Source organism: Ornithorhynchus anatinus, chromosome X1 (genome assembly GCF_004115215.2).
Source record: "Ornithorhynchus anatinus isolate Pmale09 chromosome X1, mOrnAna1.pri.v4, whole genome shotgun sequence".
NCBI lineage: Eukaryota > Metazoa > Chordata > Mammalia > Monotremata > Ornithorhynchidae > Ornithorhynchus > Ornithorhynchus anatinus.
Genome location: NC_041749.1, coordinates 77,609,385 through 77,635,574, shown reverse-complemented (window position 1 = coordinate 77,635,574; position 26,190 = coordinate 77,609,385). Strand labels below are relative to the sequence as shown.

Genomic DNA, 26,190 nt, shown 5'->3' with positions numbered 1-26,190 from the left:
AGAATGAGACCAAATTTTGTAATGAAATATTGATTCTTCTCTCTGTGTTGTGGTAAGGAGGGATATGAAAACCCTTAAGGGAACTGGTACATTTTCATACTTAGTTGTAAAACACTTCATTTCAGTCCTGTATTTGATCCATTCCAGTTTCAAGTCAGAAGTAGTAGAACTTCCAAGGTCCCCTTGAAGTCCTTTCCTCAGACCTGTGAGTGGCTCTTGGTATTCAGAGTAGATACTCCCTTCCCTGACTCTTTTTCCCGTGCTCTTTCTTCATCCCACGTTCTGCTAAATTAATATCTTTGAGGGGGATTTTTTTTTGAAGAGAGTGTTGGGTTTAATGGGTGTAAAAAGAGAGAACAAGAATTCATTCATTCAATCGTATTTATTGAGTGCTTACTGGGTGCAGAGCACTGTACTAAAAGTTTGGAAAGTACAATTCAGCAACGGAGACAATCCCTACCCAACAACGGGCTCACAGTCTAGAAGGGGGGGGAGACAGATAACAAAACAAAACAAAACAAGTAGACAGGCATCAACAGCATCAATATAAATAAATAGAATTATAGATGTATACACATCATTAATAAAAGAAATAGAATAATAAATATGTACATAGATACACAAGTGCTGTGGGGCAGGGAGGGGGGTAGAGCGGAGGAAGGGAGTAGGGGCTGTGTGGCCTCCTGAAAGAACCACAGGCCCAGGAGTCAGAGGACCCGGGTTCTAATCCCGACTCCACCACTTGCCTGCTGGGGTCACCCATCCATCTCTGCATCAGAGAGAAACTTCGTATCATCAACTATTAGACACTCAGTAAGCTTTCCCTCTCTTACTTCACCTTACTGGTGTCCTACTACAATCCAACCCATCCACCCACTTTGCTCCTCTAACATCAACCTACTCGCTGTATCTCCACCTTGCTGCCAACCCCTTGCCCACGCCCTCCCTCTGCCGTGGAATGCCCTCCCTCTTCATATCTGACATACCCCCCATTCTCCACCTTTTCAAAGCCTTATTAAAATCACATTTCCTCCAAGAGGCCTTCTCTGACTAAACCCTCATTTCCCCTATTCACCTTCCCTTCTGGGTTGCCTAGGCGCTTGATCTGTACCCGTTAACCACTTGACCTTCGGCCCACCCCCAGCCTCACAGCACTCATGTACGTATCTTTATACTCAGCCATTACTCCTAGCTCTAAAAAATAATTGGCTCCTTGTAGGTAGGGATAATAATAATAATAATAATAATTGTGGTATCTGTTATGCACTTACTATGTGCCAGGCACCATACTAAGTGCTGGGATCGATATGAGCGAGGCAGGTTGGGCACGGTCCCTGTTCCACAACAGGCTCACCGTCTCAGTCCCCATTTTACAGATGAGGTAACTGAGGCCGAGAGAAGTGAAGTGACTTGCCCAAGGTCGGAGAGCTGACAGGCGGAGGAGCCGGGACGGTGCCTACCAACTCCACTGCACCGTACTCTCCCAAGCGTTTAATTCAATGCTCTAAACCCAGTAAATACCATCGATTGACCGATCGTGTGACCTTCTCTGAGCTTCAGTTCCTCATCTGCAAAATACACAATAACGGCATTTGTTAAGCATTTACTAGGTGCGAAGCACCGTTCTAAGCGCTGGGGTAAGTAGAGGATAATCAGGTTGTCCCACGCGGGGCTCACACTTTTCATCCCCATTTTACAGGCGAGGTGACCGCGGCACGGAGAAGTTAAGTGTCTTGCCCGAGGCCACACAGCAGACATATCTCTTCTGCCTCCTACTTGGACTGTGAGACTCACGTGGGCCAGGGGCAGTGTACAACCTGAGAAGCAGCGTGGCTCAGTGGAAAGAGCCTGGGCTTGGGAGTCAGAGGTCATGGGTTCGAATGCCGGCTCTGCTACTTGTCAGCTGTGTGACTGTGGGCAAGTCACTTTACTTCTCTGTGCCTCAGCTCCCTCATCTGTAAAATGGGGATTAACTGTGAGCCTCACGTGGGACAACCTGATGACCCTGTATCTAGCCCAGCCCTAAGCACAGTGCTCGGCACATAGTAAGCGCTTAATAAATACCAACATTATTATTATCTCCTACCTACCCGGGGGCACAGTCACCACTAGGGTCATCATTATCATCCTCATTATCAATAATTCGCCTTCAACGGTTCATGATCAACCCTTTTGGCCCCTGAAATCTCGCTTTCCACCTTCCGTCATCAATGAACGCGAGGGGGTTGGGGGGTGCCCAAAGTAATATCGGCTGGCAGCTGTCCCGGGGATGGAGTGGAGTGGGGCGGCTGTGAGCGTGGAGGTTCCCGGCCCGGCCAATCCAATCTACAGCGGGGCGGGGGGGGGGGGGGGGGTGGCCCGACTTCTACCGGCCAAAGAGCAAGGGGGCAGAGGGTAGCGAGGAGGGATTTTTCTGGGCAAACCGGCGTGGCCGGGTCGACATGGGATCGCCCCCCGCGCCCCTGCCTTGCAAAATCGCAAAGGGTATTGATCGGTCCCCGAGCCGGCCCTCACCCTCCGCCCCGCCCCGCCCTTGCGTGTCCGCCGGACTAGCCGAATCCCCGGGCGGGAAGGGAGGAGCTCCCCCTGGCGCGGGCTGTAAAGGGCAGAGGGCGGGGGCGGGGGTCGGGCTCGTGGAAAGCGGAAGCTTGGGAGGAGGGTGCGCGTGAGCGAGCGAGCGAGCGAGCGCGCTCGTCGGTTACGATGGGGTCGCTCTCGTTGGATGGCCTTCTGCATGTCTTTTCCTTCTTGGAGGCACCGGATCTACTCCGCGCCGCCCAGGTGGACAAGGTACCGGCCTCTTCCCCCTCATCCATTGTCCCTTCCCCGTCGGAGCCCCCGACTCGCTCCCCTCGGGGTGCTCCCGGGCCACCGAGCGTGCCGCGCCTTCCCCGAAAAGCCATGGGGGGGCGGGGGGTTGCCGCCGACCCCATTCTTCTTCCTCGCCTGACGTTTGCCCTCGCCCCTTTCCCCTCCGGAACTTGTGGGATCCCTCACCAGGAACAGGGTGCGTGTGTGGCGGTGACGGTCGTTAAGGCGCCGAAGAGGGACGGCGGTGTGGAGTCGCCTCTTCGGGGCGACTTCCGACCAAGGGGGCATTCGCCTCGGGCTCGGCTGGGGGGCGAGGGGTGAAGTGAGCTGACGCTTCCAGGCCGAGGCGGCGCTTAGAACAGTGCTTGGCACGTAGTAAGCGCTTAACAGATACCCTCATCACCGTAGTACGGGGGCGGTTCAAGCGACCCCCCGCAGCCCCCGTCACTCGCCAGAGCTCCATGGGTTCGTAACGGATAAGCCGAAAATGGATGCCACCGGGACGTAGAAGCGAAGAGAGATAAAAATGGGAGAAATCACCGCGCTTTTCTTCTCCCCACTCCCCGAAGTTGCAGGCACTTAAACACAGAACCGGCGTGGGGAGACCCTAACCCGCTAATGCTTCCTTCCACAGAGGCCGCAATCCTGCCCCTGACAGGTGCTGCTACTACTGTCAGGGGATGTTCCAAACTCCGGGTAGGGCTTCAGCAACAGCACTGGGAGAGGGATTTTTTTTTCCCCTCTTCCCCCCCCCCCCCCCCGATCTCCCCACTCCCTCTTCATCGCCCCCATTGCCAATCCCATCCTGTTCTCCCACGGCTGTTGCCGTGACCTCCCCCCGACCCCGACTGGCAGTGAGACTTCTGGGGTTCTGTTAACTATCTTTCGGTGGTGGGGTCTAAAATTTTGGGTGTGGTGGGCCAGCGATGGACTCATGGTTTTTATCCTCCGATTCTTATCCAAGTGTACTAGGGAGCAGATGGACCTTAGTTAACTAAGCTCTTTGGGGGCGGACTCTGTTTCTCCTTCCTCTGTAACCACAACCTCCTCTCCCCTTTGGGCAGCTGATCTTAATGTCTTTTTCTTCCCTCATTCTGCACCCCACTGATCCTGCCAAGTTTTGGAACGCAGCAGCAGATTCAACAGCCCTGTGGAGGTGAGTTGATCACTTCTGGCCTGTTTTTTGTAATATTTCCCAAATATAAAGGAGCGGTGGGGTGAAAGGAGGCCCCTACTCCCTCCCTCCCCGCCACACTTGTGAATAGATGTAGTATTTATTATTCTAATTCTTTTATTAATGATGTATATATGTCTAATTCTGCTCATTTATATCAATGCTATTGATGCCTGTCTACTTTTTTTGTTGTCTGTCTCCCCCCTTCTAGACTGTGAGCCCGTTGTTGGGTAGGGATTGTCTCTGTTGCCGAATTGTACTTTCCAAGCACTCAGTACAGTGCTCTGTACGCAGTAAGTGCTCAATACATACAATTGAATGATTGAAAGTAAGAGCCTGACTGGATCTGCTGAACAGGAGAGAGAACTCCACAAGGAGAGCAAGTCTAAAACTCGAAATGACAACTTATGCAGGCCCCTCAAAAAAGAAACCTTCCCCTAGACTTGGGATATGAGAAGAATATCACTGTGGTTCAACCCTCCCCCACACCCACCACCTTGCACAGCACACCCAGGGCAAGAGGACAGGGTTCTTCCTAAAGAGGTGTGAGGGACTAAAAAGCCGGCAATATAAGGATAGGATCTGATTTTTATCCAAGTGTACTAGGGAGCAGAATCAAAAAGTTCAGAATGTTTTCTCATCCTGTTATCTGCCAGAGGACTCTTTGGGTTGTGGGCTTGGTGTTCTTTCTTAATAATTTGGTGTGCTTGAGTGCTGTGTGGGAGGATTGAACTTTGCTTACTCTGGAAGTTGCTAGTCCTGATATGTGTCAAGGTCGCAGATACCAATAGGGGAGATGATGTTCCCACAGATCTTGGATTGGCATCTCAGAGCTACAGGGGATATCTAGTCTCCACCCCAGATAGATGTTTCTAGTACACTGAATTCCAGACCTATTTCCTTGCTCAATACAAGTCCTTTAAATACCATACACATCCCCAAATTGTTTGTATTTGTTAATGAGTGGCCAAATCAGGGCACCTTTTTTTGTGCAGGGTGGGCAGCCATAGCCAGCCTGCCCTTTCCGTTGGAGCCAGATGAAGGCTGGATGGATGTGTAGATTCCAAAATGATGGTGGCTTCACTTTTGAATTGGCCCATCTGACGGGCCTCAGCTGCCCAGACTTTAACCCAGCGATTTTTGTAACCATACTAGACTCTTCAGATTTCTGTGCCTTAAGCATCTGAAAACCGTGCCCCAGGATGCCACATGTCCTCGAAGCCTCCCCTTTCAGTCACTCATGCAATCGTATTTATTGAGCGCTTACTGTGTGGAAAGCACTGTATTAAGCACTTGGGAGAGTGCACTACAATAATAAACAGACACATTCCCTGCCCACAACGAGCTTACAGTCTAGAGGGTGGGATACTTGCCAAAGCCCTGCCCTAACATCACCCTGGTGCCCCTAATAAAAAGTTGGCATCTATGCTTGCCACATTGATGATCATCAGAAAGTGGTTTCACTTTAGAAAATGAGCAGAGGTGCGGAGGGACAAGAGTGAAGAGAAAGAAGCTAAATCAGAATCTTTGTGTGTGCGTGTGTGTGCGCGCTGTGGCTGTGCTGGGGGTCCCACCCCTAGAACAAGGACCTTCCCTGCTGGAACTCTTTCCTCAGTAACTACTTAACACCCCCCCATCCTCAAGAGGAGGTGGGAAAGAGGAACTGGCATAGAGGGTGAGGGATGATATGGGTCAGAGCCAAAGTACTCCACCTGAGGGGCAGGATTCACCATTATCCTTTCCTCGGCAGTTGTTTCATAAATATTTAGTTTAACACAATCAATCAGTTGTATTCATTGAGTGCTTACTGCGTGCGGAGCACTGTCCTAAGCACTTGGGAGGGTATAACGCAATAACAGACACAATCCCTGCTACAGCTAAAGGAAAGATTGTCTTTCTATTATCAGTACAGCACAATGCATTTTCATTGACAGACAATTAAGTGATGGAAGTGGCAAACGCGTACTAGCTCGCACTTGGTGCCTCTGCCAATTAGTCCCAGAGAGACACAGAGTACCACACTCCCATCATTCTTATACCTATGTGCTTATCTGGTTGGTATTTCCTGGCAGAGAGAAGGTAAGGAGGGGTGGGATGGGGATGGAGGAGGGGTGCTGGAGGGAGAGAATCACCCACCAGAAAGCAGTAGCTAAAGTTGAGAGGATCGGATTCCCGACCCGAACATCCAGAAACTTTGGTTGAAAAAAATCTCTTTGGGTGAAGACCTCTGCCAGACAGACCCAAGAAATATTTCTCTCAAGCGGAGGTAGCACAACACCGTGTTTCTCTTTTTTTAGAAAACTCTGCCTAGAACGCTGGGTGTTTTGCAATGTTTCCCATTCAAGCTTCGAAACGTTCACATGGAAGGAGTACTACCTTCATCGCTCCCAACTTGAGCACAAAATGGCATCGGGGAGTCCTTCAACTGATTATATATCTAAAGCCATTAAGGGCTTCAAAGGTATGTCATCCGTGTGTTCAACCTGATGATCTTGTGTCCACCCCAACACTTAGTACAGTGTTTGGCACATAGTAAGCCTTTAACAGATACCATCGTCGTCATCATCATGCATTTAATAAATATCATCATGGGCTCCCCAGGGTTTAGGCAGCTGAACTAAAGGAAGGTTAGGCTACTCTACTTGTTGTTCAATTTTGGAACTGTGGGGGTGTTTATTGTGTTTGTTACAGGTGAGTGTGTGTGTGTGTGTGTGTGTGTGTGTGTGTGTGTGTGTGTGTGTGTGTTATCTCTGTTTACTGATAGGAGATGTGGAAAATAATATGACAGAAATGGCTGAGTTTGGGGGTTGGCACTAGGAAACATAGGCAGCCAAATGGTTGTTTTTGGTGTCTGAGTGGTTTTTGAAAACTACCTTATTTACTTTCACTAAAGTAAATGGAATTAAATGATTCTCCAGGGATGTATTGCCATGGTCTCCTCTTTTTCAAAATTAGATCAACAATGAAAAATGGCTTGAAGTTGAAAGTTTTTTAAAGCAAATGAGAATCTAATCGTTGAACTCCCAGGTCCTGCCAACAGAAATTATGCAAGAAAAATGAAACGTTCAATGAGAATTCATGTTTGGATCACTCTTTTACCTTGAGACCTATTGATCTAGTGGAACTATACATATGTTTGGGTCCCAAGAAAGAACAGATACGTAAATACTTTCTCAATGAAATGGTTTTTTCAGCTGACTTATCTAGTGGAAAGAGCATGGGCCTAGGAGTCCCAGGACCTGGGTTCTAATTCTAGCTAAGCCACTTGCCTGCTGTGTGATCTTGGGTGAGTCACTTTACATCTCTGTGCCTCAGAGTCCTCATCTGTAAAATGGAGATTAAATCCCTGTCCTCCCTCCTGCTTGGACTGTGAGCCACGTGGGGGCAGGGACTGTGTCTGACCTGATTATCTTGTATCTACTCCAGCACTTAATCCAGTGTTAAGCATGTAGTGAGTGCTTAACAAATACAAGAAAAATAGTACCATCATTATTATTAGGAAACCACTATTTAACCTAATCAAATTCTTAGAAGAATGATGTGCCTCAATCTCCATAACTAATGCTGCTTAAGGTACTGCAGCCAAATTGAAGAAAGTCAGTCTTATAAGAGGCTTCATTCGTTCACTCAGTTGTATTTATTAAGTGCCTACTGTGTGCAAAGCACGGTACTAAGCCCTTGGGAGGGTACAGTATAACAACAAACACATTCCATCCCCACAACGAGCTCTCATCCTTCCCGAAGAGCAGTGTGGCCTACTGGATAGAGCACAGACCTAGGAGTCAGAAGGACCTGGGCTGTAATCCCTACTCTGCTACTTACCTGCTGTGTGACCTTGGGCTAGTCCTTTAACTTCTCTGTGCCCGTTATCTCATCTGTAAAGTGGGGATTAAGACGTTGAAACCCCATGTGGGAAATGGACTGTGTTCAGCTTGTTTCCGCCCCAGTGCTCAAAACAGTGCCTGGCACATAATAAGCACTTAACAAATACCATAAAAAAAAGGGAATGACTAAATGCCACTGAATAATAATAATTATGGTACTTATTAAGTATTTAGTATGTGCCAAGCACTGTACTAAGTGCAGGAGTAGATAGAAGATTATCAATTTGGACATAGTCCCTGTCCCGCATGGGGCTCACAGTCTAAATAGGAGGGAGTAGGATTTAATCCCTACTTTACAGATGAGGAAACTGAGGCACAGAGAAGTGAAGTGATTTACCCAAGGTCACGTCAAAGGCCTGTGGCCGAGCTGGAATTAAAAAAAAACAACTCAGATCCTCTGAGTCTCATGTCTCTGTCCTAGCCACTAGGCTGCGCTGCTTCCCCAGCTGAGTCTTTAGTCGACGTTAAACTTTTATGCAGTCCTAACCTTATTCTGTGCTGATGGGAGTTTTGTGTTTTATTATAGGAGAAATAATAAGCATGGCTTATCTCACAGCATACGAGTACAGCTTTCAGAAGCAGGAGAGATCCATTATGTGTACCTTGGGTTCAGATGGCCTCATCCAAGCCTGGGATATTCACGAGGTGAGACTTATCAGGAAGCAGTTCAGATGTATCCCAGTATACTATACTTGAGGATGCTTGTGGTGTCAGTTGTCATGTTTTATGTACTGATTTAGAAAACCGGATTAAGCAGAGTGGCTCAGGGGAAAGAGCCCGGGCTTGGAAGTCAGAGGTCAGGGGTTTGAATCCCGGCTCTGTCACTTGTCAACTGTGTGACTGTGGGAAAGTCACTTAACTTCTCTGAGCCTCAGTTCCCTCATCTGTAAAATGGGGATTAAAACTGTGAGCCCCACTTGGGACAATCTGATCACCCTGTATCTACTCCAGCGCTTAGAACAGTGTTCTGCACATAGTAAGCGCTTAAAAAATACCAATATTTAAAAAAAATACCAACATTATCTATCCCAGCACTTAAAACAGTGCTTGACACATAGCAGGTGCTTAATAAATGTTATTATTTTCATTATTATCATTAGGAAGACTTCATCTCCCAACAGTGCTCATGTCCCTCTATCCAGCCCATCCATCTGCTCCTTAAATACCTCCTCCTCCCCTCCCCCATGAACTGTTCCTTGCCCAGAAGCAACATGGGATAGGGGAAGTGCAACAAACACCCAGGTGGGCTCTCACCAAAGAGAGAAGCAGTTCCTGATCTCCTTCAGACACCCAGTTTGGGGGGAAAACAGAGGAAACACGGCTGAGATACACAATGAGGGCGGCGAGCGGAGTTGTTTTCTATCTGTCTGACTCTTGGCGAGTGGCTATTAGTAGGAATTTCTTCATTCAGTCATATTTATTGAGTGCTTACTGTGTGCAGAGCATTGTACTAAGCACTTGGGAGAGTACAATACAGCAGTAAACAAATACATTTGCTGCCCACAATGAGCTTAAAGTTTAGAGAGGTGGAGACAGGCATTAATATAAATAAATTACAGATGTGTACATCAGTGCTGTGGGGCTGGGAGGGGGGAAGGACAAAGGGAGCAAGTCAGGGTGGTGCCGAGGGGAGTGGGAGAAGAGGAAAGGGGGGCTTAGGGAAGGCCTCTTAGAGGAGATGTGCCTCCAATAAGGCTTTGAAGGCGGGGTAGAGTAACTGTCAGATTTGAGGAGGAAGAGCGTTCCAGGCCAGAGGCAGGACGTGGTCAAGTCAGCGGCGAGAGAGATGAGATCGAGGCACAGTGCAAAGGTTAGTGTTAGAGGAGTGAAAGTGTGCGGGTTGGGTTGTAGTAGGAAAGTTGTGAGGTGAAGTAGGATGAGGCAAGGTGATTGAGCGCTTTAAAGCCATTAATGGTTGCTCTCAGTTGAATCAAGTCTGCATAGGTCTGAAGCTCTTAAGGAAGAGCAGAATATTTCCTTTCCCAGTATGCATTGGGGGGGGGGGAGGGGTGTAGTGGGACCTTTTGTTTTGGAAGGTTCCACCTCATATTCATTCCTTCAAACCTGTTTATTGAGCACTTACTGTGTGCAGAGCACTGTATTAAGCGCTTGGAAAGTACAATACAGGAATAGAGACAGTCCCTGCCCATAGTGGGCTCTATCGCATCTCCAATGCCTGTGTATTGTTCCACAGGTAGGAGTACAATCTGTGGCTCTTCATTCATACCCTGGGGCTCCACAGAATCTACAGCTGGATTTAAGAGCCAAGTTTTCTGTTAGTTTGGTTTTACTTTTTTTTTTTGTGGTATTTGTTAAATGCTTACTGTGTGCCAGGTACTGTACTGAGTGCTGGGGTAGATCGGTCAATCAATGGTATTTATTGTGTGCTTATTATATGCAGAGCACTGTACTAAGCACTTGGGAGAGTACAATACAACAGAATTAGCAGACACATTCCCTTTCCCAGTTCTTATGATTCCGTACCACCTTCCTCTGCCACTTTTTTATACGCTTCATTCAAGGGCGGACAATTATTCAGTGCCACAGTCCACTAACAATAATAAGGATGGTATTTGTTAAACACTCACTATGTGCCAAGCAGCTGTTCTAAGTGCTGGGGTAGATACAAGCTAATCAGGTTGGACATAGTCCGTGTCCCCCATGGGGCTCATGGTCTTAATCCCCATTTTACAGATGAGGTAACTGAGGCCCAGAGAATTGAAGTGACTTGCCAAGGTCACACAGCAGGTAAGTGGCAGAGCTGGGATTAGAACCCAGGTCCTTCTGACTCTATCCACTAGACCACACTGCTTCTCGGTTCTTTTACTGAACCGATCCTCCACAGTTTGGACTTTGGTTTAGTGCCTACAAAAACCTAAAGACTTAGGTGGGACCATCTAGGAACAGTGGTGAGCTTCACTGAGATAGGGTTGACTTGAGAAGACAATGTGAAACCCCGGCCATTTGATTCCAACGCTACACAGACTGTACTTTTCCCAACTTTGCCACTGAAGACTTCTGCCATTCGAATGGCCTGAGAGCTCGCCTAACTGATATTCTGATATTATGGAAATCATTAGAACAGGAGTGGGCAAAATGAGTCACCAATATGGTTTTATCCAGCTTGGCTTTAAGCCATTTACTTCTACCCCAGAGATTCCTACCTAGGTGGTCACGAACAGACTTAGCCACCTCTCACCCCACTACGACTCCGAGAATAGTGGTGAGCAGGGATTGCCGAGTGAATCTGCAGCTGACTCAGAGTCCGGTAACAGCCAGGAGAGAGAGTGACTGTCTTGACTGCAGTTTAAATGCCCCCATCTTCTTCCCATTTTTTGCTGCTGGCCGGCCCACAGCTACGAACAGGGGCAAGTGGACTGAGGCCCCGGCTGATTGTCTACCCCTGAATGAAGAATATAAAAAAGCAGCAGAGGGGGGTGGTATAGAATCATAAGAACTGGGAAAGGGCAAATTTTTCAAGTAACAGGTGAGATTTGAAGGGACTGTAAGACTGCACCACTGAGGCTTGAATCATTTGTTTTATTGCCTCTGCTTCATTTCAGGGGCATTAAAGGTTCTGACTGACCCATTAGAAACTAAAATCCTAGGAGTACCACATTCACTGTAGGCTCTTAACCTCTTTTAGTCGGGGTGACTGTTGTCACGAACCTTCATGAGCAGATGCTCTTTGCCCCTGAAAATCAGGGCTGTGCTCTCTGTGTTGGGCCAGAAATAGGTGTGATACTGTCCTCCTGGTCCAATTCGCATCCTACTATTTGGCATGGTCTAGGTGATTGGAGTTAATTCAGGTTCTATCCAGGAAAGGGAAGAGACCAAAAGGTACGTCTTGTGATTATCTGGCCATTGGCTCACTCTGCTTGGTCCATTCCCATGGGCATCCAACTCCTAATTCATTAAAAAGGGTCCAAATTATGGCAATTAGAAATGGTGTCTCTTGCCGCCTGTGATGTGCTAATAATTCTTAACATCCCAAGAAGGGAAATAAAAGTGCGAGAGGCTAAAGAGGGTCAACTCTCCCTTTTGTTGCATTTTGACCCTGAGGGGACCACAATGAAAGAAAGGAAATGGAGACAGACTAGTGAAAAACATAGGGAAGCCGTATCATTTCCCATTCTGTTTATGTACAAGCAGAACTTTTCAGTCTTGAGATCTGCAGAGATACAGAGCGTGATGTGAAGGACGAGCAAGGCCCATGATCCAAAGGAAATAACGGTTTGTTTCACTCTATGATGTAATCTTTGGAAAGTGCTCCTTGGCTCCAGCTCAGCGTTTCTGAAGCACAATGAGGCAAGCTGAATCATTATTATAATACAGCTAAAGAAAATAATGTTTCAAAGCAGAAAATAAAAAAGTGTGTGTGGGGGGGTGGGGGAGAGACTTCTTTTTTAACCACAAACCCCGCTGTGTTCTAGTTCAAAGCTTCCTCAACTGCATATTTAAAATAACAGTAAATGAGTGTATAATTACATTTGGATCTTTTCAACAGGGTGAAGAAATTTGGTCACGCTGTGTACCAGACTTGCCCCCACAAAGCCTTGTAACACTGCCTCGGTTCCAACTGGTTATTACCACACATGTGAAAGGAACCATCAAGGTCTGGAACGGGGAAACGGGGGCAGAACAGGCTTCATTCTCCACACACTCCTCCTCGTGTACCTTGGCGACCTATATGGCAAATGACAGCCCCTTCCTTACAGTAAGTACGAAAGGCAACAACTGCTGTGCTTTACCATGAATCATATCCAAAGAGCCAGGTAGAAGGTAGTCGGTAGCATTGTTTGAGCACCCACCCATGTGCAGAACTCTGTACTGGATATGTGTAACAGTTATATTTACAGGGGACAACATAGTCTTTGCCTTCAGGACATTTTTTTTGAGAGTGTAGTTCCAGTGGAACGTGGGCCCTATCCTGCACCAATGGTTTAAAAGCATTGTAATCCCCAGTGTCAGTGGAGAGAGGAATGAACGACGAATAAAACTAGACCAGAGGACTAAAACCCTAATAGGGACCTGGTAAACATTTACCGTAAACAGTCTCTGTGTAGTACAAACGTAGTAATAAGCGAGTGCCTGCCTCGTGGTGCACACTGGGAGCTCTTCTTCACTGGTGTGGACCCCATCCTCCTTTACGGCTTTCCATCTCGGCTTAGCCAGAGCACCTGGCTCTTTTCCACCCTGGCCAGTTCAGGGTGGGGAGGGGCCTGTCTTGGGCCCAAGACCCTTATTCCAAACCCCTCTGGGTTGCGAGCTCATTGTGGGCAGGGAAGGTGTCTCTGTTGTTAATATTGTCCTCTCCCAAGCACTCAGTACAGTGTCTTGCACACAGTAAGCGCTCAATAAATACGACTGAATGAACAGTAAGCTACCCAGTAGTTATCAAAGTCAGCACATTACTTTCCTTCTCCCTTTAAGGTTTGGTTTAACTGTAGGGGTTTGACCTGAATGCTACCTGGGGTTCTATGAAGTACAGTTAACGGTATGATTTCCACCAGTTAAAAAGTAATGATTTAGTAGAAAGAATATAATGCTTGAAATGGGACAACTTGGTCCTGGTTGCTAGTCCAGGCTCTGCCACTGAAATACTCTGTGACTTTGGGCAAGTTACTAAGATGGAGATAATATTATTGCCCCTTCCACTTCACAGGGAGTTATATAAAGATTGTTTTGGATTGCCAAACTTTAGGACATAGTAGACCTGGAGAAGGTAGAAGGAGATGGAGAAGTAGCGGGGCTTAGTGGAAAGAGCATGGACTTGGGAGTCAGAGGTCATCATGGGTTCTAATCCCGGCTCTGCCACTTGTCAGCTGTGTGACTTTGGATGAGTTACTTAACTTCTCTGTGCCTGTTACCTCATCTGTAAAATGGGGATTAAGAGTGAGCCCCATGTGGGACAACCTGATTACCTTGTATCTACCCCAGTGCTTAGAACAGTCCTTGGCACATAGTAAGCGCTTAACAAATACCTCCGTTATTATTATTGTTATTATTATTCTGGGACACAGAAGGGCGATCAAAGTGAAGATCGAGCAGCTTCTTTATGAGGCTAGCCTGAAAAGATCAGAACTCGAGTCTGGAGAGGTGCAGGCTGAGAGGGGATACAATTAAGGTGTGCAAAATCATGAGGGATGGGGACAGAGCAAACGCAGTTGTTCACCACCTCCCCCAGCTGCAGGATGAGGGGGCTCCCGTTAAAACTTGATGATGGTAGCTGTATATCAAGCAAAATGAAACGATTTTTTAAATGGTATTTCTTCAACATTTACTGTGCACCAGACATTGTACTAAGTGCTGGGCTACATACAGGGTAATCAGATTGGACACAGTCCATGTCACACATGGGGCTTACAGTCTAATCCCCATTTTACAGGTGAGGTAACTGAGGCACTGAGAAGTGATTTGCCTGAGGTCACACAGCAGACAAATGGCCAAGCCAGGATTAGAACCCAAATCCTTCTGACTTCCAGGCTTGCACTCTATCCAATAGGCCATGCTGCTTCTCTAACGTTGGGTAACAAGCAGCCAAAACTTCGTATCTCAGGCAGTTGTGTGGCCAAAAACATTAGCAGGTTCTGGAGGGGTTCAGATAAATTCATGGAGCAAATGTCCATAAATGGTTACTTGAGGGAGAGATAGGAATGGTAAATGGTACATCACTAACTATTAAACTAGATGTCAAAGGGCCACTATCAACACTGTTCCTCCATGGATCTTGTTACTACTGTCAGTCAATCAGTGGTATTTATTAAGCATCTGTTGGGTGGAGAGCTTGTTAGTGCTTGTTAAAGTTCAATATATGTAGGAGACAGTCCCTGCCCTGAAGTGTTTTACAATCTTCTAGGGAAACAAAAAAGACAAATTATTTACAAGCAGTGGGAGCAGAAGAAAGAAACAATGCTACAACTGTTGATAGCAGAGGTATGGTAAGATTTGTCTTATGCCATTGAGGTGTCTCCAACCCATGGCAACACCATGGGCACGTCTCTCCCAGAACACCCTGCCTCCATCTGTATTCCTTCCGGTAGTGTATCTGTAGAGTTTTCTTGTTTAAAAAAAATACAGAAGTGGTTTACCTCCTTCCGCGCAGTAAACTTGAGTCTCCCCCCTTGACTCTCTCCCATGCCGCTGCTGCCCCACACAGGTGAGTTTTCACTTGTAGCAGATTGCCTTCCTTCCACTTGCTAGCCGCTGCCCAAGCTAGGAATGGAATGGATATGTCTCTGCTTGACTCTCCCTCCCATAGTCAAGACTGATGAAGTACTGGAAACTCTCCAGGGTCTTGAGATTCCCAAATGTTAAAGGCGGCATATAAACATAATGGCTAAGGGCAGTTTTACTGACATAACCTAGGGAGGAGATTGACCTGGAAATTCCTTGTGTCCAAAAGTGGGATTTCCAGGGGGTAAGGTGCATAGAACTGTAGTTTGGTGGATTTGAAAGGGGAGTAGAAAGAAGGTGTGAACAAGGGGTCAGAGGTGGGAGAGTCGAGAGTGAGGCACAGTAAGAAGGCCAACTTGAAAGGAGTGCCGAGTGCAAGCTGGGATGTCGTGGGTGAAGGGAATTGACAAGTAGAAGGGAGAGAGGAATGTCTGTAATGAGTAGAATGACCCAATACAGGCATCCTCCACAATACAACTGGGTGAAGTTCCTAGAAAATGAGGTTTTATCACACGTAGTTGTTTCATGACATTCATTTTCCCCATGGGCTTACATGTTAAAATTAGAGTCTGCTCCAGATGTTCCAGAATTTTTGGAAAAGGAATATGAAATTCCTTTCCATGCTATGTACTGCAGTGGTAAACTTCACTAAACTATTGTTTAACCTTTATTAAAATAATTCAGAGTATCAAATCACAATTTTAAATAAATGAAGAATTATATGATTAAGTCTTTGCAGGAGGTTGCAGAAGTCAAACCACTGTGGTGGTGACGTTTCAACTTTCCTGAAGAGTTTATCCAATTTGGTCTGAACAGCAACCAGTCTTCTTTTTTCCTTAGAGCACCCTGGAGCAGGCTGCTTCGGAACACCTGCGTACCTTTGAACTCTTCTCCTCCCCGAGGGTCATCTTCTTCAGTTTTATATAAATTTAAAAGCTCATCCACTCTCTTCAAAAATTGATGCAAACCTTTTTAATCTCAAGATTTTAGTTGGTGGTGGAGAAATCAGAACTATCATTTCATTTATTTGGGGATCTTGTGACGATCCATTGGATTGTCTAGATCCAATGAGGTCCTCTTGGGACAACATTTCCTTTGAATGAGATCCAATTCTCTTGTTGACATCTACATCATCCATTTCTAAATTATCTTCCCAGTTCAGTAACTTCTTGGATCATCTGCTCAGGGGGTCTCTTCTGCACATTGAAAATGTGACACAAACTGTGGCCAGAGTTTCCTCCAAGATCCAATTCATGGCCAGTTGCTTAATCTCAGCCCATGAGATACACTCCTTCGGGGTTCTGGGATCTGCCAAATGGCAATACCCTTGCTCTTTCTCCATCGCTGCGATGAAGACTTACGTTGTGGAAGAAGAACAGACAGAAGGTAGAGCAGCAGCTGTAGCAGCACACCTGTAACAACTTCTGGACTGTTTGGGAAGGTTGTGACTGTGGGACTAGGACTAGCTCTGTCTCAGCAGTGAGGAATCTAAAAGCTCCTTTGAACTGTAATGTACTGCAGCTCTTATTGTTTTTGCCCTTTTTACCGTATTTCTTTCTTGGGTGTCAGTTGCTAGTCCCCCCCAACCCAACTTTTAAATTAAAGGCCCCATAAGGTGCAGGGGACCCTGTCTGAATTATCCTTGTACCTGTCCGCAGTGCTTCACACAGACTAAGTGTTTAACAAATGTAATAAGTAGCAACTTTCTGTTCTTTAATCTTCGAGACTAAAGCTGACAGCAGTAAACGAGCCTGTAAGTGTGGACAGAATACATCGGAAAACTTTCTGTTGTGAATTCTTACTCATATTGCGCTGTGTACTTCTCTCATTTCTCTTTATTCAGGCAGCCACTGCAGGAGGCACCCTGTATACATTAACAGTTCCTCATTTAAATGAGGTTTCACGTGTTACCGCATCTCAAAGCAGCAATGTTAATTTGTTGCTCTGCTCAACTAACATGAAGTGGATAGTAACAGGATCTATTGTGAATTTAGAGTCACCTACAAAGGTACAATATTCTCTTACAGATACTCAACATACACAAGCGCATACATCCGGGACTTGTGTGGAAGCAGCCTTGTCAAATCATTGGACTGTAAAAATTGTAGCATTAGCCCCACCCACTTCTCTAAACACCATGTTTGACAGTTTTGTCAGGGATGTTCAAGGCAGGCAGCCATCTCGGAGTGAGATGGTTTCTTCCCTAGTCCAACATCTGTATTAAGTGCAATCAAGGAAGCGCTCATTATTTTCTTCTTCTTCCCCAAGCCTCCAAAAAGAGGAAAATCTGTACAGAGAACCAAAATGCCATTGAAGTCCTCTTATTTCTAAGCATAAATTGCCCCTGGTAGGCCAAGGCATATGTGGCCAGCCGGCTGTTGGTATAGCACAAATCTGGTGGCCGTACTTGACTTCTGTGAACACAAATTCTCCTTTCAGTAGCAGAATGATGCTCCTTTTGAGCAGCAAAATCCTGACTAACCGGAAAAGTTAGACTCTGGAAATTTCTCTGACCGTTCAACATCCTGTCAACTAACTGCCATCCTGGGGATCGCAAATGAGCAACAGTGCTTGTAATCCCTCCCCAGGTATTCCATATAGATTCCTTGACTAGTCCTTCTGAAGATAACCTGCCTCTGTCGACTTGCCTGCCTATCATGAACTGTGCTGCAGCCAGTTGGGCGCCCTCAGAGGAAGCAAGACTAACCATAATGCATGGAGATGGCTGGGCAGGTCATATGTCCATCACCACTTTTGATATCATCACTAAGAAGTCCAAGTATAAAATGGAGATCCAGGGTACGTCCCATGTTGCAGTTATTTATTTTTTATTTACTTCTTTATTTCTTTTTGGTATTTAAGTGCTTACCATGTGGCAGGCACTGTACTAAGCACTGGGGTAGATAACAGGTTAATCAAGTTGGACACAGTTCATGTCCCACTTGAGGCTCACAGTCTTAATCCCCACTTTACAGATGAGGTAACTGAGGCACAGAGAAGTGACTTGTCCAAGGTCACACAGCAGACAAGTGGCAGAGCTGGGATTAGAAACCAGGTCCTTCTGACTTCCTGGCCGTGCTCTACCCACTAAACCATGTTGCTTCTCAGTACTCATTTGACTCAGTACTCATTCTTTTTCCTGTGTCATGTTATATGACCTGGATTTCTTTTCAACTAGATGAAGTGAACAAACTTGTTTGGTAGATAAGTGATTCTAACAGATGCGTTGGATTCATATTCACAGAATGGAAGTTTATGATTCAACTCTTATACTTGCAGCATCGATACTCTTAAATAGTGGGCTTACTTAAGGTATTTAGGATTCTAGGGTCCATGTGGACCCAGGCCAGGCTCAAGATATTGGGTTCAAAGACTTAGTTCCAAATCAGGTGGACCAAGATTAGGGCAGGCCCTCAAAACCCAGCCCACACAGGGCTCTAACCTGATGATTACTTCAGAAAAGGAAGGAAAAGTCAGTCATTAATTCCTCAAAGCTCCAATGCAGGCATCAGATTAGTGCTGTTCTTAGGCTACGTGAAATACAAATTGATTGGAAGCCTAGTGCCGAATATGAAGCACATACTCCTCCTTTTCACCACTAGCAGTGAAATACCTTGGTGGCTTGTGAGAATTAATTTTTAGGTCATTGGACTTGTGCCTACAGCTTCGCAGTCCCGTGGTACTCATCTGGCCACTTCAGGTACCTCATTAGAGGGAAGCTTTAAGGATGCTTCTTGCTTCTGCTCCTTCCCCAGCCCATTCGTGACAAACCTCCCAGTTCTCCCTGAGCTTGTCTACAGAAAAGTTGATTCCCAGGAGCAGAAAGTTGTGAAGTGTCTATGTGGCACTCCACACGATTAGATCTTTTCCAAAGGGCTTCTTAGACCAAATAAAGAAGTGGACAGGAACCTTTGGTTTAGAGGAAAATTATTTTTTTTTCCCCTTTCTTTAGCCCAATCTTAGTCCACATATGAATTCCTCTCTTTTTTTTTATTTATAAATGGAGAATCTTATCATTGAATCAGTTGACTTACCAGGTTGTCAAATTTGACTACTCACTGAGACCTTTTTTTTTCCCCTGAATGGCAAACAATCTACATATTTACCAGTCAGTGATTATTCTTCAACCTGGATGCCATTGTAAGATGTTTACAGGGTGGGGGCTTCTTTTTGTTTGTTTGAAAAAGCACACGAGGTCGCAAGTTGCGTATTACCAGAGACCACCACGAGATCCTCTCTGCTGAGAAGCCATGGTGCTGACATGATTCTTCTGGGAACTGGATGTGAGCTGAAGCTCTTCTCAATTTTTGGCACGCAGTTAGCGGTCTTCCAGGATCACCAACGTACCATTTCTTCCATATGGGTGGTAAGCGTGTCCTCTTTTTCCCTCTCCCTTTTTCCCTTTTTGAGTTTTGGGTAAACTCATGCAGTTTTGTTAATTTGCAGGATCCCTCTAGGGTCATCACTGCTTCCTGGGACCTCTCTCTTCGTGTGTACATGTGGAAAAGGGAGAGCAACACTACTGTGCTGAAGAGTTGTTATCACTTACTGGGGGGATCCCACAGATGGGCAAGGTAACACCTCCCCTGACCTGGTTAAAGACAGTGCTTGGTCATATCTACCCCATAGTATTGGTCGCAGAGGCAGGACTGCTGTTTGCAAAGCAGGCGGTCCAATTAAGCAGCAAGTCAACTAAAGCAATCCTGTCCTTGGTGCACAATAGCCACAATCTAGTAAAAAGTTGCCATAACCAAGGGCCAGGATGATAAATAGATCTATGCTTTTATTTAAAAAAAAATGGCAGTGTCTCTTACTGAGTAACTTGGATTCAAGGAGAATCTCCTGATTCTGTTTTAGTTCAGATGTCTTTCCTTTTGATTTGTTGTGATTGTAGCCTGAAGTAAGTTTTCTCATTTAATAAGCAAGGGAGATGTGACATTGGAGTAGTTTCCTTTGACTATATGGGAATACTTTTATTTCACAACTGCAAAAATCAAGTTAATGGAATCTTCTTTTCTGGGCCCACCCTGGAATTTTTCCCTCGAGTGGCTTAGCCTGGTTCTTTAAAAGCAGTGAACTTTTCAAATCCAGTAGGTGTCTGAAAGCAAGGTACACTTGGCAAAGACCCAGCAAGGCCCCCTTGACCTGTCAGGGCCTCAGGTTGGGATTCAGACTATATAGGCACCCCCACACCCTGAGACATAGTGGCACATAGTGGTTCAGTGGCATGCACAGAGCTGAAATGTGTTCTTGCTTCTGGAAAACAGGAAATCCAGTCTGGTCTTTAGGATCAGATAGATGTTCACTGATCAATATGAACATGTTTAGGAAGATGGAACTTGTTTTGTGTATGAATCAGCCCAAATAGACAGTAAAACACAGGTTTTTCCTCTTTATTTAAAATGTTTTCTCTCCGTTCTCTGCAGGGGATTCACTGATGTGACCTGTGACGGTGTAAGCATTGTAGGAGCGTTAGCTGGAAGAGATGGGACAGACTTCCTAAGGGCATATACCTTCAGCCTCTAATGTGCTTAAAATGATAGCAGTTTGTAGGTAACCTCATCCCCTTTCTTGTAGAGAATGTTGGTACGTATAGAGCTCGGAGAAATTCATTTGCCATAGAAAGTAGTTGCACTAATTTACATCCCGAGAAGCAGCATGGCCCAATGGAATGAGCAGGGGCCTGGGAGTCAGGAGACTCTCGGCTCCACCACTTGCCTGCTGTGTGACCCTGGGCAAGTCACTTGGCTTCTCTGTGCCTCAGTTTCCTCATCTGTAAAATGGGGGTTAAATTCCTGTTCTCCCTCCCTCCCTCTTGGACTGTGAATGATCTGATTATCTGGCATCAAGTTGTATTTTAAGGCCAAAGAGTTGATCTTGTTGTTCTACTCGATCAATAGTATTCGATGTCGACTGGAGACAGAGCACTAAATTAAACTCGCGAAAGAGTATAGTAAAAGGCACGATCCCTGCCTTCAGGAATCTTACAGTGGAACCTAAGAGATTCATTAGGTAAACTAGAAAATCTAGCTTCTCTTTGCAGGTAATGACAGTTGTATTTAGAACACTGGTCTTCAATTACTTATGTCCCTTGAGATGCTCTAGTTTGGCTTTAATAGGTAAGAAATGTGGTTTGTGAAAGTTTGCTGTTTCAACCCCTTGAATAAAGTGCAATATGTTCACATTAACATTATCTCACTGCAACCCCTTTTCCATCTGGACCGATGAAATTTCTTAGCCTTAGAATCAGTTATCAGGTATTAGTGGAGCAGTCACATCCCCCCACTTGGACTTGGTCAGTTCCTCCCACCACCAGTGGCCCTCCTGTCCCTCCATGGCACTCCCCCTGCCAACCTCCACCCTGAATTACCTGTTGCTCTCAGGTCTCCTTCCTGATCCAACAGACTAACCCTGCCACCCGAACCCCCTCCTCAGTCACCTTGTGAAAAATCCTATCTCTCTTTTTCTCCCTTCTTTCACTTCTTTCTTCAACCGCTCCCTGTCCCCCGACTCCTTCCTCTCTGCCTTCAAAAAAAATCAATCAGTCATATTTCTTGAGTTCTTACTGTGTGCAGGGCACTGCAGTCAGGGCTTGGGAGAGTACAGAGCAGTTGAGTTGGTAGATACAATCTTATGCGGGAGGAATCCTTGTTTTGATGCTGGTGTGCGTGTACCTTCTCCTTGAACGGCTACAGAGATGATCAGATTGTCTGCCCTGGATTGATGCAGGCTCTGTGTGGGTATCTTGCTGCTACTGCTTTGCAACTGGCACGTAGTGGCCCCCTGGACCACTGGTAACACTTGCACACTCTTTTTGTCCTCTCTGAAATTTCCAAGATTCAAATGCAGTTGAAGGAACCAGTCCTGCCTTTCCTGGCCCCATTTGTCAGAGGTCTGTATTAGCCTGATGTCTGGCTTTGGAACCAAGCCCTTGAGCCATTTCTTTGAACTCTGTGACTCTCCCCAAGCATTTGGTTCTTCCTTAATTCTGAGTACCTTGTCTCCATCATTTCCACCTTTTGTAGTCGAGGCTAGATGTTTTGAAGGCGTCTCACCCAACCGCGAAACAGGCGTCTTTCCAACTGGCTGCTTTGGTTTGAGGGCATGAGCCTACAGTAGTGACTTTCACCCTATCAGTGGGGTACAGGCAGGCGGCTGATGGGTATGTGGTAACGGGAGCGATGCCCAAATTCATCCTTAATTTAATATGGCTAAATTACACCTCTCTCCTCCTCCTTTGGATCATCCTTCCCTGAGCCAGTTAGCACACCAATACAGCACAGTATCACCAACAATTCCCACGCAGAGTATAGGCAAGTTTTTTCTTTGCCGGGATCTGGCTGCACTGCTAGGATGACCGATTGCCTCACGACACCCTTGTAAAAGCCTATCAAGGACAATCGTAATCAAGTAACCATTAGGAAAATAAATATTCGGCTATAACAGACACTGGGATGTGGTTATTAAAATGGATAAAAAATTCTTTTCTAAGCACATACCTCAACAGTACACACTCTAGATTCCTCAAAAATATAAGACTTAGTATAAAACTAAACTAGCCTTTGTTCTGTAAGGCTCTTCCTCTGTGTTGCTTCTCAAACCCCTAGAATCAGAGGCTCAAAAGCCATTCCCCAGCCTCTCTTCAGATGACAGAAGTGAGAATTCCATGGGTTGATTCCAGACCCTTACAAATTCTTGACAAACACATCATATAAACAAACAAGACCTGCAGACTCGACATCTATAACCAAACACTGAATTTGAACTCCAAGAATATCAGATTTATCCTGGCCAGTATTCAATATGGCACTCCCATTCCTTCTCTAGATTTATACCCTCAGAGCTTTCATTGCAAAATACATGAAAGGTATCACAAACATTAGACTCATTATCACAGATGCCCTCCTTTCTCACTGTCAAATAACACTTGAATATCTGCAGGATCTTTTGCAAGGGAGCTTGACCAAAAGATTCCCTGGGTTTCTGCGAACTTTTGTATTGCAGCCTGCGTAGAAGCGAGGGTCTGGTCAAATGCTGGGTCTAGAGCTTGCCACCCCAGAGGGAGTTATTTCAGCTGCCGCTCGGTTCCACACCATGTTTGAGCCTTGGCCAGGTAAGAGGCTAATCTTCCCGGAACTGGGTTCCCCTCTTACGATTCCAGAGCCCGCCAAAATTTGGAAGTAGTCGGCTGGGACCGGCGTGGCCTAGCCTGGAAGCAGCGTGGCCCAGTGAGAGAGCATGGGCTCTTGCCACGGGCCTGGGATTCAGAGGACTTGGGTCCTAATCCTGGCTCTGACAATTGCTTGCTCTGTGACCTTGGGCAAGTCACTTAATTTCTCTGTGCCTCAGTTTTCTCAACTGTAAAATGGGGATAGCTGTTCTCCCTCCTTCTTAAACTGTGAATCCTATGCGGGACAGGGACTGTGTCTGACCTATTTAACTTGTACCTTCCTCAGCGCATAGAAGAGTGTTTGACACATAGTAAACACTTAACAGATACCATAATCAATCAATATCTAATAACTTCCCCAATTCCACAGTCTGAGCTCCCGCAATCTTCCATTCACTGGGGGACAGTGTCTCGCCTTTTTCGCTTGGCCCTTGTGGGGTTATCTCCAGCACACCTGGGCTCATGTCCAGAGGCGATCAACCAGTCCATTGGGGATGCTTATGGGGCAGACCAGACATTTTCCAGACCCTACTCCCATGGGGCATACCCTCCAAATTTGTCTTTGCTACCTTCCGGTCCACAGGGGCAAACCCTCCTACAAGGACTCTGGCCAGACCACTGTCGTAGAGCTCGGACATGGCCCTCTCCACTGCCAGTAACCACTGGTAAGAGTCCTATTCTGTTGGGGCCACCCCTAGTTCTTTTACAAGCACCCCTTGGTGCCCAGATAACTGGTATTTGTTAAGCACTTACTATATGCCAAGCTCTGAACTAAGCGCTGAGGTAGATATAAGATAATCAGGTCCCAGATGGGGCTTACAGCCTAAGTGGAAGGGAGAACAAGTATTGAGCCCCCAGTTTGTGGATGAGAGAACTGAGGCACAAAGTGACTTGCCTAAGGTCACACAGCAGGTAAGTGGCAGTGCTGAGATTAGAAGCAGCGTGGCTCAGTGGAAAGAGCACGGGCTTTGGAGTCAGGGCTCATGAGTTCGAATCCCAGCTCTGCCACTTGTCGGCTGTGTGAATGTGGGCAAGTCACTTAACTTCTCCGTGCCTCAGTTCCCTCATCTGTAAAATGGGGATTAAGACTGTGAGCCCCACGTGGGACAACCTGATTCCCCTATGTCTACCCCAGTGCTTAGAACAGTGCTCAGCACATAGTAAGCGCTTAACAAATACCAACATTATTATTATTAACCCAGGGCCTGTAACTCCCAGGCCCATGGCCTTTCTACCAGGCCCTAAAATTTCCTGGATGATGAGAGGGAGGCCATGATGAGCTCTGTCACCTCTTGCTTTGGGGAGTGGTCATCTTCTAAAGGGGCAGACCCCACCCTGAGTACCCTGCAACCTTTCTGCAACTCAAGTGGACTAGCCCAGGGTAATATGTGCTGAGTCCTTCTGGTCACTGGGGAACCTGCAGGGTGTTCGATGGCCCTGGGTCCTCTGGAACTTCTGGGTGTTTCAGGTAAGGAGGTGGGGGTAAGGGTTCCACCTGGGCATAACAAGACGACATCCCTTTCCCTTCCTAAGACTCCCATCCCTGGATCTTTCTCAGTTCTTAAACCTGCAAACCTCCCCCCAAAAAAACCCCATTTATTCTCCACCTCCTCCTTTGCTCACTGTACCTCAGCCTGTGAGACTGAGACCTGTTGGACCAAGCCCTGTTCTGCTACTTCTTCCAGGGCAGCTATGGGTTCCTGCTGTTCTATGACTTCTTTCCACAGAGCCTAGATTCCCCCCACCAGGGCTGCCTGGCTGGCTACTCCTTTCCTCTTACTCGATTTCACCATCCCTTTGGGTTTACGGATCCCAATTTGCCTACTGGCAAAGGTCCACCCAACCTTTATTAACAATTAAGGTAAGAAACCAGGTCTCTGCCCTCATGGAGCTTACAATTTAGTGTGGGAGGGAGACGTTTCAGAAAATTAGAGCTTCCGCCACACCCAGAAAGCACTCGGATACCATTGATTGGAGGAAGTAATGCATATGGAGGTAAGTGCTATGGAGGACTGTGAGCTGAGTGGTCACGGAAGTGTTGAAAAGACAGCTGAAGGATAGGAGAATAAGGATATAGGATATAAGGATGTAGCCAGTCCAACATCAGTCCAAAAAGCACCTTTAGGGATGTGTGTGGTCTGTTTACATGAGGTAAAAGTGACAGGATAATTGTTGAGTCTTCCACTAAACTTGACCAGTGCAAATTCATTCCAAGCTATTCCCTTCTATTCGCCCAAACGCATAATAATTTCAGAAACAGTGTGGTCTAGTGGAAAGAGCAGGGCCCTCAGTCAGAGGAACTCGTTTCTAATCTGCCACTTGCCTGCCGTGCGACTTTGGGCAAGTCACAGCTCCTCTATGCCTGTTACCTAATCTGTAAAATAGAGATTAACACTGAGCCCCATCTGGGACACTGACTCTGTCCAACCTGCTAGTTTGTATCTACCCCAGGGCTTAATACAGTGCCCTACACATAGTAAGCACTTAAATGGCATTTAAAAAAAAAAACTGATTGGAAGGCCTGGGCAAGAACAGCAGAGCCAACGTTTTTTGTTTCATTCTTGCTTTTGAAGTCCATACCCAAGCTAACTTCTTGGAAGTGAGCATTAAAAGCAATCAAACACTACTAAATGAAGCTGTGGTGAGTCTTTTGACAAGCTTTCAAGTCAGACTACATTGTTTCTAGGAAGTTCTTGTGATGTGGTTCCTATCCACCCTTAGTGCTATTGTGGTAGACTGGGTTCTGAAGCAAGCAGGGGGTATTAGAGTAATAAAACAAAGCAATTTGACACCTAGCCTATACTTCAGGCCTCAGTGTAATCTTGGGCAAATCATTTAGCAAAGTACACAGACTTATTCAGAAGAGCAAATAATTGCATAGCCTAAGGCAAACTAGATGGTATCACTGCCAAATGGACCGAAGCCCTGCGCCAAGTAGCATATCCCGAGAACATCACTGAGTTAGTGAAGGCAAT

At 46.2% G+C, this 26,190-nt stretch overlaps 1 protein-coding gene across 1 annotated transcript; it reads left to right on the top strand.

The window, feature by feature from the left end:
* The first annotated feature begins 2,618 nt into the window (after positions 1 to 2,618).
* FBXW12 (F-box and WD repeat domain containing 12) lies at positions 2,619 to 21,249 on the top strand. Its single transcript, XM_007655413.3, has 10 exons — positions 2,619 to 2,790; positions 3,930 to 3,967; positions 6,283 to 6,446; positions 8,396 to 8,514; positions 12,377 to 12,586; positions 16,889 to 17,053; positions 17,634 to 17,844; positions 19,233 to 19,411; positions 19,492 to 19,619; positions 20,472 to 21,249. The coding sequence occupies exons 1-10, from the start codon at positions 2,704 to 2,706 to the stop codon at positions 20,569 to 20,571; spliced, it is 1,401 nt and encodes a 466-aa protein (XP_007653603.1). The 5' UTR covers positions 2,619 to 2,703; the 3' UTR covers positions 20,572 to 21,249.
* The last annotated feature ends 4,941 nt before the right edge of the window (positions 21,250 to 26,190 follow it).

What these genes read in the sequence shown, in the direction of transcription:
- FBXW12 (XM_007655413.3), top strand. Translation starts at nt 2,704, where the DNA reads ATGGGGTCGCTCTCGTTGGATGGCCTTCTGCATGTCTTTTCCTTCTTG. An exon ending in GATTCAACAGCCCTGTGGAG is followed by an intron (nt 3,968 to 6,282) that starts GTGAGTTGATCA and finishes CTCTTTTTTTAG; the next exon opens with AAAACTCTGCCTAGAACGCT. An exon ending in GGATCCCACAGATGGGCAAG is followed by an intron (nt 19,620 to 20,471) that starts GTAACACCTCCC and finishes CGTTCTCTGCAG; the next exon opens with GGGATTCACTGATGTGACCT.